At 41.4% G+C, this 12,408-nt stretch overlaps 1 protein-coding gene across 1 annotated transcript in view; it reads left to right on the forward strand.

The window, feature by feature from the left end:
- Positions 1–8,952, forward strand: part of znf318 (zinc finger protein 318) — a 42,876-nt gene extending 33,924 nt beyond the window's left edge. The window contains exons 29-32 of the mRNA XM_069659097.1: positions 1,389–1,589; positions 1,787–1,880; positions 2,428–2,546; positions 4,498–8,952. Coding sequence (XP_069515198.1) covers positions 1,389–1,589; positions 1,787–1,880; positions 2,428–2,546; positions 4,498–7,374 — 3,291 coding nt within the window. The 3' untranslated portion in view covers positions 7,375–8,952. The remainder of the gene's footprint in view (positions 1–1,388; positions 1,590–1,786; positions 1,881–2,427; positions 2,547–4,497) is intronic.
- Positions 8,953–12,408: the final 3,456 nt, after the last annotated feature.

Here is a 12,408-nt window from a genome sequence, read left to right on the forward strand (position 1 = left end):
GTTTGTCATTTCACCTCATCGCTAGGGCTGTCACGGTACAGAATATTTTTCAACGTTGTAAAACACAAGACACACCTTTGCGATTCCGCCTCAGCCTGCTGCTGGAGTACGCTTTGTTTATTAAACTACAGCGTGTACCCCACACAGCATGAGCGGTGGAAACATAAGTTTATTAACCACTACTAAGCTCGTATCCTTAATTGTTGAAATGAAATCTGTGGTGACGGGCTAGTTGTTGTAGCGTCTAAACAAGCATGTCGTTAGACTGCACACGGGCTCATCTGCGCTGATTAGATGAGCAGGGTTGAAACAGTGCTTTGACAGCACGGTTTCTTTTCCTGGATACTGGTTATTTTTAAAACGAATTTGTTGTTCACACTTCCCTGGGACGCATGGATAGTGAGTTTAACGCGTCAGAGACACAGGACGCATACCTAGCAACATCACAGGGTCTATGATATTTTAAAAAGCTGGAGTCACATAACTGCGGTATTGCGGTCATGCGATAACTGTGACAGCCCTACTCATCACTCAGCAGCAGTTACATTTTGCAGCATTATAGTTCACCCAGACGCTATTCGTGACGCTAGCACTTCCGATGTTTATGTTTCTTTTTGTGCAATGAGACAAAATTGAAGAAACGACAGTTGTACAGAGAGTGGAGGCTTTTACAGTGAACCTCCAAGTCAGCAGCTGTGATTTCAAATATAGCTGGCTGAGTGGGAAATACTTGTGGAGGTGGTGTGATAACCTTTACTATAATGTCTCGTCTGGTAAATTCATCAACCTTTTCAAATTAAAAGCCTCTTAGGAAAGGGAGGGATCTTGACATTTGAGCCACTTTTAATGTGAAACATCTGTGCAGGAAGTGGTGACTTTGAGGCTTTTTTCCATTCTACTGAACTTTAAAAAAAATTACACTTTCTCAGTTGGCTTTTTTACCACACGCACCAAACCTCCACAACATCAAGTGTTTGTTCAACTCACAGAGAAATCTGAATTCAGTAAATGTTTTAAATATACTTGACATTACCTGGCAAGATAGTCCGGTCTTGTCCTACAGCTTAAGACAAAATATGAAGGGGAATCTTGAAAAGTTCTCAAAATATTTAAAAATGTCGACCTTTTTATTGGTGTTGAATTTGAAAATAAATGGAGCTTAAACTTTAAAGTGAATCACAAGTTACTCTCGGTATAAAAGCGACGGCCGGAATTTTGCAAAATACGTTTTGACTAACGTCTTCAAGGATGAAACTCAACAAAGGTAAGAAACTTTTCACCTTTCAAATTTTGTGGAGCCGAGTTTAAAAGATGTTTTTGCCTGAGTGACTCCGGACTGTGTCGGCTTCTTCCCGCCATGTTGATTCTCCTCCGTCTTTGTTTCTTAGCAGACCTCAGTGGCACCGCCGTTGGCGTCGAGAGCATCCATGGACAAGCCGCCTGTCAGCTCCCTGCCTGCGGCTTCGACACTGCCTCCAGAGCCGTTTGATTACTATGATGCAGGAAACCACTGGTGCAAAAACTGTAACGTCACCTCTGGTTCCATGTTTGATTTTTTCACGCACTTGCACAGCAAATCGCATCGAAAGGTTTGTGACAGTTTTAATAGTTTGCACAGATTTTCACAAAATGTCTTTGTCCTTTTTATGTCAGATGTACAAAATAGTTTCTTCTTTTGTCGTTTTTCATTTTGTGCTTTGGAATGAGGTTGGTTTGACATTCATACATGGACAGTGCTTTATTTTCTAGTTCCTTTTAACATGTAAAGATCTTGTTCTTTTCACAGACTCTGGATCCTTACGATCGGCCCTGGGCTTCCACTCCCTCCAAAACTGCCAAGAACACTTCTTCGGAAGAGAAGCTTACCAAACCAGCCAAAGGTACTCTTTTTGTTTACTCATCATTTCCCTGTAAATTCATCATGACGCAGCTTTTTTTCCCAATGAGCCGCTGAATTTTGTTAGCCATCTTCTACTTCCAGGTGGAGCTGTGGAGCTCACTGTGGACCTCTGCAGCAATTTCTCTGTCTCTTAATGAAAACAAATCTAACGAAGTGACAAAGACTGATCGATCCACAGAGGAGACTACCGTCCACACATCATTGATGTCAATTCCTTTGTTTTTCATGTCTCAATGTAACATACTGCAGTCACTTTTGGAAAAGTGCTGATGTGTAAGGCTGCTCATTACCTCTACTTCCTGTAGTAACCCGGGTATCACTGAGCAGTAAGCACCATTCCATCAATTAGACCACTGGAGTGTCCACTTTCTATTTTTCAAATATTTTTACAAATTAGATGCTTCTTCTCTAACCAATTCCTGTCCTGACAGGTGTCGGAAGTGGAGACGTCCACCAGGTAAACATGATTGACAGTTAATTTATCACCGCCATTGGGTTGAATTTGTGTTGCGTGTGTTTTGCTGCAGGTTCGGAGTTCTTGCTGCCTGTCAGAGGATTCTTCTGCCTGTTGTGTAAAGAGTTTTACGGAGACGCCATCTGTGCAGAAGAGCATGTCACCACACATACTCACAATGAGAAATATAAGGTATTTGACCTTAAGAGCAGAGAATCATCAGAAGTGGCAAAGATGAGTCGTAGAAAACTTGCCAGATTACTTCAGGATGCTTTTGGCAAATAGGGAAAAACTATTGCCCCTAAAAAAGAAAAGACTTCCTCTTTTTGGGTCTACTTTTGTTCCCCTGTCTTCCATATATTATGTATATTATATATATTATATATATGTCCTGGAATGTATCACCACTATTTGGTTGCTCAGGTGAAAATAGATAAGTCCAAGTGCTCTTTGGTGAAGATAAAATGCAACAGTTAGCAAAGACAGCATGGCGAACATCACATAATAACCTTAGGACATGTTTTGTCAGTGTTAGGGGTCGCACGATTGAGGCAGATGCGCAGTTATGTGAGTCAGCTTTTCAGTAAATGTCTCCCCTTTATTAGCGGAACCTCTTCCCGGTGCTGTGGCCACATGAACGATGCAGAGGTGCCGCAGAGTGTTTACTTTTAGCGCCCTCACCTGCTGCGCACACACGGCATGAGGTTGTGCGTTTGGCGACAGGAAGTAGGATGCGTGAGTTTCATTTCCAAAGTTAGCGTCACGGGGCTGGTCACGCTGATTAAAAGTACATTTGAACACAGTTAGAAACGGTAGATAAGTAATCCGTTGCAGCCCACAAGTCTACTTGTAGTTGCTGAACCAAGTGTGGTAAAAGTAGGAGGGATTGTTGTTTTGTAAAATAGAGAATAGACTTTAAAGTCCCAAATAATATGAAATATAATTGTTTATATGTACATGAAAACACATTGATGTGTTCCCTTACATTAACAATAGAGCAGAAAGAGCTAGAATCATGTTTTGAGTAGAGTACCTTTTCACTTTGTAATGCAGCAATATAATACCAATACTGCAAAAGGAAAAGAAATACTGTAATATAAATTTTAGGTCATATTGCCCACCCCTGCTATTATAAAAGACTCAGACATGAAAAAATATAAAATACTGTGATATACTGTGAAACCGTGAGAATATTAAAAATACAGTGATACAGATTTTTAGTCATACTGCCCAGCACTAGTTAGTGTTTCAATATACAGGTGATATTATGAAGAATTTTTAGATTTTAGATCCTGCTCGCAGCTTAATAATGACATTTCAAAAAGAGTGTCCCTGTTAGTCTGTGCTGTCCAAAGAAAACACTGGAGACAGACTATATTCTGTGGTAGAAAGTGGAAAAGGTCTATGGATAACCCTGCTTATGTGTCATGAATGGATGATAAACAAGGCTCCAGACAGCTCTGTGACTGCAGAGTTAGTTGAGTGAGAGTTTTTCAGGCACTTCTTTCAGTTTGTGTCAAATTTTCTTCATGAAGGTCCTTGTCAAACATATCAGTTCACAAACATAAATGTACAAACGGACTCCTGTAATGGAGCTTTGGGGGCTGATATCAGTAGAAGGACGTTTTCTTTCTCAGCAAGGAAAAACAACTATAAACACTAGGATATTTGCATTGGATGGCTGTTTTCAGTTTGTCTATGTCTATTGCGTCTGTCCCTATCAAATAAACAAAAAAGAAATACATAAATAACCAAAGAATATGAAAGCGACATGGCGACTTTAAAAACATCTCATTATAAAATATATAGAGTTTAGTCTGTTCAAGGCTCCCATATTTGGTGTTGGAGTTTTTGGGGAACGCATTTTCCATTGTTCAATTTTAAGGAGAAATTGCTGAGGCTGAATGTAGCATTATCCACAGGAGATGTCCAACCATTTGAATATTGAGCTTCTGTAGTTGTGTAGAGTATTTTGTTCTCATAAATGAGGTTCATAACACATACAGTAAATTATATAAATTATTCTACCTTTATTGATGTTGTGTTTAGTAGATAAGAAATGTTGTATGTCAGGCAGAAGTTTGTTTTTTAATGTATTTTCATCACTGTGTTGTCTTTCTGTTTCTATTGCCTCCTTTGCCAGAAACAAATGTACGAGAATCCATTATATGAACAGAGGAGGAACCTCGATCGACAGGCAGGGCTGGCTTTAGAGCAGAGTGCAAAGAAACGCAAACATGAGGACAATGAGAAAGGAAACAAAGACAAGGAGGAAAAGTCCAAACACAAAAAGGAGAAAAAGGACAAAGAGAAAAAGAAGGAAGTAGATGACACAGTTCAGAAGGAGGAAAAATCTAAAGTGAAAATGGAGGAACAGGAGGAAAAAACAAAGCCAAGCAAAAAAGAAGAGGATTTTAAAGATGCAAAAAACTTGGAGGAGAGGCCTTTTTACAGCAAAAAAGATGAGGATGAAAAGTATAAATTCGGCAAAAAGGATGATAAATACCGCTACAGCAGAGAGGAAGAGGAGAGGGGTAAATTCAGCAAGAGGGAAGAAGAAGACCGATACAAATACAGTAGAGAAGAAGAATACCGATACCGATATCGCAGGGATGAGGATGATAGATATGATGACCGTCCTAAATTTGGGCCGAGAGACGATGAAGATAGATATAAATATGCAAAATATTCAGATTTCAAATCCAAGTATGACAGAGAGCGAGAAGAAGGGAAACCTAAGGCAGAAAAGGAAGCTTTTAAAAAGCTTGAACCTGGAAAACCAGCAGCAAAACCAGAGGTCAGCAGGCCTGAACCTCCAATAAAGCCCTATGACCTGCCAAAAGTCTTCTGTGGACCCAGTCCAGCCATGAGGGCAAAGCTCCGCAAGCAGAGTCTGGAAGCTGGCAAACCAGCACCCATAGCTGCGACCACTTCATTTGGAAGGTTCACATGGAAGAAGAAGGAGAACGTTCTGGCAAAGGAGGCGCAGAAAGTAGCTGCAGAGTTCATCAAGGATGACGAAGCGGCTGCATTGCAGAAACCTGCATCAGTGGAGGATTCTTTTGCAAAATCTATGGCTGTTGCTAAGGAGATTGCCCAAAAGATTGGGGGCCATCAGCATATGCCTCCTCCCTGGGTGTCCAACAGTGCCAACCGAGGAAGAATAAGGCCCAACCTGCCTGCACCAGCTGCAGTAATGAGGAAAGCGGCAATGATGGGTAAACCTGCGCCTCTTAATACCTTCCTCTCCATCAGACCCCAAAACACCAGTTTATCAGGGTCTCCTCCAAAAGAACTACCAGTATTAAATCAACGTCTCCTGCAGACTCAGAACGCTGCGCCATCAGGTGAAAAACCTGAGCCATTCCAGACTATGCCTGCATCAGCCACTGCTGGTCCTGGTCCATTTGGGATTAGACTTGAGCTGCCAGTGTCAAAACCTGAAGCTTTTGAGACTAAAACTGTTCCTCCAGTTTCTACACCTGCACCATTTGGGGTTAAACCCATGCAACCGATTTCTACCCCTACACCATCTCAGGTTAAACCTGCGGCACCTGTTTCAAAACCTGCACCATTCGAGGTTAGACCTGCGCCACCTTTTTCAAAACCTGCACCATTCGAGGTTAAACCTGCGCCACCTTTTTCAACACTTGCACCATTCGAGGTTAAACCTGCGCCACCTTTTTCAACACTTGCACCATTCGAGGTTAAACCTGCGCCACCAGTTTCTAAACCTTCTCAAATTGAGGCAAAGCCTGTGCCATCAGATTCTAAACCTTTACCATTTCAGGCTACCTCTGCACCAACTATCTCTGCTCCATCTGCAGTTAAACCTTCGCATCCAACAATGATAAAGATTGTGTCTGACGTGGCAGCTCCTGGTGTACCTGAGAGTGAGCAGACCCGTACTGTGTTTGTTAAGCCTCCACCTTTCATGAAAATGGGCGAAGGAGCTCAAAAGTCTGAGAAACTTAAGAGTAACCTGGCTGCAGCAAAGGCCAAGGACTTATTTGACATCTTCTATAGTAGCGCTGGCCAATCAAGCACCTCAGCAAAAACCAAAACAACGGACACAAAACCTGACGTGAGTAGTAGCAGTAATAGTCAACTTCCTTCCCCCCAAGCAACGAAAACACAGCCTCAGCATCAGTTAGTTACCCAGTCCCTACCCCCAGCTGTGGTTTATACAGCTCCAAAGTCCCAACCTGCAGCTGTGGTTTATACAGCTCCAAAGTCCCAACCTGCAGCTGTGACTCCAGCTGACTTGAAAAAATCCCAACCAATTCCCCAAACCCAGCCAGAAAACAACAATTCTCCACCAAGTCCCCAAACCCAGCCAGAAAACAACAATTCTCCACCAAGTCCCCAAACCCAACCAGAAAACAATTCTCCACCAAGTCCCCAAACCCAGCAAGAATCAGACATCCAAATTTCATCAGTTTGGTCCTTGCAGCCTACCCTATCTCCAACACATGAGGTTGCTCCATCTGAAATAACTTCACAGACAACCCAACCAAAACTGAATCCGCCAGCCTTATCTGAGGTTCAGAGTGTACCCAAAACCCAGTCCTTGATTTCTAATTCTTCTTCCCAAATCACCCCTCAAACTGATGCTGAGCTGGAATCAACATCTCAAACTCAGCCCCAGTCCTATCCAGAGACCAATCTTGACACAGCTCCAATACCTGAGACCAAACCAGGCCCCAAAACTAAAGGCAAAACGACTCCGACAAAGAGAACTGCTGCCGCCCCCCGCCCTGTTCGACAAACCAGGTCCCAAACAAGATACCAGACAAGGCGGCAGCAGCAGCAAAGCCAGTCTGAGCCTGAGCTTGCTTCAGGAGATTCTGACTCAGCAGCTTCAGATTCAAAGGGGCTCGACATGTCAGATCATGGCTCTGGTTTGCAGCCAGGGGAAGACGAGGGTGAACCTCAGATGATGGAGGTAACCCCTGAAACCCTGGGCCTTCCTGCTGACATGACCTCTCTGGACTTTGAGTATGATTTCAATTTTGAATAGGAGCTGACAGCTATGGGGAGTTTCCAGATATATATCCAGGATGTTCAGAAGATCAATAATTTACTGCACAAAGGCAGCTGGAAGTAGCGAGAATAAGACTTGCACTGACTGACTTGTATATTTTGAAACACTGACCTTTATCAGGGCCAGTTTGACATTAAGTGAAGATTCTCATTCTCAGTGTTCTTCAGTCTGATATATTCAATGGATATTAGTTTTATGGTACACAATCTTATAGAAATACTAACAACAAAAAATCCCACTAAACTTACAAAAACCAACAAAGAATTTTGCTGTTTAAACTTAAGTATTGCCTCTGCATTCAGTCTGATTGAATTTATGCTTGTTTTGTGTTTCCAAACACAAAAAAGAACTTAACTGTGCTTAACTGAGAACAACATCACTCATTGCAATAAACATGGCCAGCTAATAGCTCTTAGGTCGACAAACTAGCAACAAGTGTTGCTAGTTTCTTTCCATGTCATTCTCATGACACTTGGAATTTAATGAAAACAAGGATATTGTAAATAAGCCTTTCTCCTTTATAGTCTTCGGTAAACAGTGAAGCTCTGTGAAACACAGTATGCTACGTTATATGGCCAAAAGGTGTGGGTCTGTTTCAGATGGTTAGGTCAGTGGCTCCCAGTCTGGGACGGTAGGACAATTGTACAGGGTTATAGGACAGTTAACAGGACAGGATTTGTTGTTCCAGATGTTCCTCTAATTTTTGCCCTTTGCTGTGTGAGTCACAGGACATTTCCTCTTTAGGTGTTTATTTAGGGTCATTTTGTCAAAGACTTTAACACAATGTTCCTTTTTTGCAACTTCAAGAGATTAGAAGGAATGCATTTTAAACAACCTCTGCATTGGCTTTTAAAGCCAAGTGGGGCACTTCTTTTATTGACTATATTATTGGGAACCACAAGCTTAGTTTCACTGAAGGGAAATCCTCAACAATGACATCTTCACCTATCACTAATGGCGGCAGTGCTCTACTATCCACATACTTTTGGTCATGTAGCATACATCCGACTCCACAGAGTCACTTGTTTGTGAAATAACTGTATCAGGTTTTGTCAGATATTCACCATCCCATCATGACTCACTTGGAAGAAAGGACTTAAAAAAAACTTCCCATAAAGATCTCAGTTCTGTGTTTGTCACGTGTTCACTCCTGCTCCTCCACCTCCTGCAGGTAAAATTTTGTACTTCATTTCTTGTTGTTCTTGTTTTCTATTTCAGTTCATACTCAAGAGTTAGTTTATTTTTTCCTCTCTGAATGATAACGTGTTTCTGCTGCAGAGTTCAGCTGCTAAAAGCAAAGTTGCAGAATGGACCAAAAACAGCTCAGCCGTTATGAAAGCTGCAGCTTACATGTTAACTGAAGATCCAGGAGCGGATTCCTTAGAAACTGCCCAGGTTTCCCCCCATGTGTTTAAAGCACTGATCTGTGGCTCGTGTCTCTGTGTGGGTCAGACTAGAAACAAACTGCTTGTCTTGTAAAATTTTGTTGCTTCTTGTAGAGTTTTAATAAAGTTAGTGAAAACAAATGTCAGATCTGTTTGTTGTGATTGTTATACACACAATGTGTCCTATTTATATATGAGTTTGAAATGTAGTAGGTGTTCATGCATTTTATGTCTTTTCAAAAGGCAACCTACTTTTACTCAAGTAAAGATTTGAGGTACTTTATTTGAGTATTTCTACTAGTATTTCTAGATTTTCCTGCCCTTCCTGTTGAGTGAAAAACGTGTATTTCCAAATGTTTTGATTTTTAATTGTGATTTAAAAAAAGGATTTATGTTTCCTTTTCATATGTTGAGGAAAAAATTACGTAGCGTATTAAACTACTAGCTCCTCTTGGATGAACTGTAAAATGTGTTGTCACAAAGCTGAAAACACGGCTGTTTTTCTGAGCTCATTAAAAGTTTACTTTTTTGGAGATGTGGTTTTCGAAGGAAAGCATGAGAGGATGTTCTAGAATATCATGAATTGCTGTTGGTTAAACTGGCCCACGGTATAAAAAGCAGTTGAAATTAGAACTATTTTCAACATCTACAGCAGTAAAAGGAGACATGCAAATTAATGCACAAGTAATAATCCTAAAACATCTATAAAAGCAAAACACTGACACAGACCAAGCAGAATTAACACTTCTACTTTTCATACTCAATAATATTTGAATACTTTTACTAAAGGTAGGGTTTAAATGCAAACTTTCTTGTTGTGAAATTTATACAAAGTGTGGTATTAGTACTTCTATAGAGGTAAATGATCCACTTTTTCTATCACTGCCGGTCAGTTGAATTGATGAACTCGGACAACCTTAACTTGTCACTTAAAAACGATGTGTCTGATTACAGACTTTAAATGTAACATAACTTTTTATTGTGACATACATTCATTGTAATAATGAGTCATGAGTTTAAGATTTATCCAGCAAATTTTATACCCGACAAATCAAAGTACTTCACAATTATGAAAGATATTACTTCAGATCATTAACATGTTTGTAATCTGAACCCCGTCTCTTCACATTCTCACAACAAACAAGTTCTCTTTTCACGTGAGCTACTGACTGAAACAGTGAATGTCTTCAGTTCTATATGTTGTTAGTCTCAACCAAGCCGATTAATTTGATAGTTGAGAACTATTCGATTTTTTGCAAGCTTTGTTCAAGCTCCACATTGTGAAAAGCAAGCCTCCATCCTGCTGTAGATTTGTCTAAATTTCTACAGATTGTTGGGTGTATTCAGTGAAAGCAGATTATCTGTGAGTACGGCACATTTGAATGTTTCTTTCCCCAGCTTGAACCTGAGTGGATTCAGTTCTTCCAGTTGACATCGGAGACCTACAGTAAGGTAAGAGGAACAACTTCATACAAACATCAAACTGTCAGTTAACTCTGATCACATATGTTTATATTAGCTGCAATATTTTATTTAATATTTTACTGTTTCTTATTTTCTTATCTGGCTGATGCTGTGTTGAAGAAGTTTTGTTTTTGTAAATAATGCTATAAATATACCGAGATATGAATGTCGTACTGATGATGTCGTCTTGCAGTTTTGACTCATGCAGCTCAGGACTGCAGGACACAACCACATACAGTGCATCCGGAGAGTATTAACAGCGCTTCACTTTTTCCACATTTTGTTCTGTTACAGCAGATTTAATTAATTTTTTTCCTCAAAATTCTACACACAATACCCCATAGTGACAACGTGAAACACGTTTTTTTGAGATTTTTGCAAATGTATTAAAAATAAAAAACTAAGAAATCACATGTACATAAGTATTCACAGCCTTTGCCATGAAGCTCAAAATTTAGCTCAGGTGCATCCTGTTTCCAATGATCATCACTGAGATGTTCCTACAGCTTAATTGTCCACCTGTGGTAAATTCAGTTGATTGGACATGATTTGGAAAGGCACACACCTGTCTATATAAGGTCCCACACTTGACAGTGCATGGGTATGATCACCATACTAATCATACTAACCATGACGTAACATTGAGTATGTCATGCGTTCCCATCTCATAGTATGCAATTTTGTGTTTGCGAGAAATGCCCGGATGTGTACTAGATCGGCCCGGATGAGTATGACACGGGAGCTCACTGGTTGTACTCAACCGCCCCAAAATGCATTGCGGCTATTCAGCTTCTACTATGGCGGAGATGGACCGGAGAACAGACCGGACATACGTAAACGATTAAGTCACGTGATACGGAGAAGACGGCTCTGAGTATGATGCCAACGGCATCCTAATAGTCAGGTTAGTAGGCAGTATGCAGTACATACTGTTTGAGTATGTAGTAGGCAGTACGATAGTATGCGGTTTTGGACACAGCCCATGTCAGAGCACAAACCAAGCATGAAGTCAAAGGAATTGTCTGTAGACCTCTGAGACAGGATTGTCTCGAGGCACAAATCTGGGGAAGGGTAAAGAAACATTTCTGCTGCTTTGAAGGTCCCATTGAGCACATTGGCCTCCATCATCCGTAAATGGAAGAAGTTCGGAACCACCAGGACTCTTCCTAGAGCTGGCTGGCAGTCTAAACTGAGCGATCGGGGGAGAAGGACCCTAGTCAGGGAGGTGACCAATAACCCGATGGTCACTCTGTCAGAGCTACAGCGTTCCTCTGTGGATAGAGGAGAACCTTTCAGAAGGACAACCATCTCTGCAGCAATCCACCAATCAGGCCTGTATGGTAGAGTGGCCAGACAGAAGCCACTCCTTAGTAAAAAGCACATGGAAGCCCGCCTGGAGTTTGCCAAAATGTACCTGAAGGACTCTCAGACCATGAGAAACAAAATTCTCCAGTCTGATGAGACAAAGATTGAACTCTTTGGCGTGAATGTCAGGCGTCATGTTTGGCGGAAACCAGGCACCGCTCATCACCAGGCCGAAACCATCCCTACAGTGAAGCATGGTGGTGGCAGCATCATGCTGTGGGGATGTTTTTCAGCAGCAGGAACTAGGATACTAGTCAGGATAGAGGGAAAGATCAATGCAGCAATGTACAGAGACATCCTGGATGAAAACCTGCTCCAGAGCGCTCTTGACCTCAGACTGGGGCGACGGTTCATCTTTCAGCAGGACAACGACCCTAAGCACACAGCCAAGATATCAAAGGAGTGGCTTCAGGACTCTGTGAATGTCCTTGAGTGGCCCAGCCAGAGCCCTGACTTGAATCCGATTGAACATCTCTGGAGAGACCTGAAAATGGCTGTGCACCGACGCTTCCCATCCAACCTGATGGAGCTTGAGAGGTGCTGCAAAGAGGTGGAAAAAGTGAAGCGCTGTGAATACTTTCCGGATGCACTGTACATACAAGTTCGCACATTATATACAGTATAAACTGCACATTATACAGAGAAACTTGTTGAACCATTGATTCATGTATGGATGAACATGAGGATTGTGATATGTGACAGAGAAATAAAGTGTGACTAAACTAAATGGCATTGAGTTTTTCCTGATGTTAATAATAAGGATGTTCAGAGACTGCTGCTGCCTGTCAGCCAGCAC

This window comes from Semicossyphus pulcher, unplaced genomic scaffold, assembly GCF_022749685.1.
Source record: "Semicossyphus pulcher isolate SPU_LCO1_2020_fin unplaced genomic scaffold, fSemPul1.0.p SCAF_12, whole genome shotgun sequence".
In the NCBI taxonomy this organism is placed as follows: domain Eukaryota; kingdom Metazoa; phylum Chordata; class Actinopteri; order Labriformes; family Labridae; genus Semicossyphus; species Semicossyphus pulcher.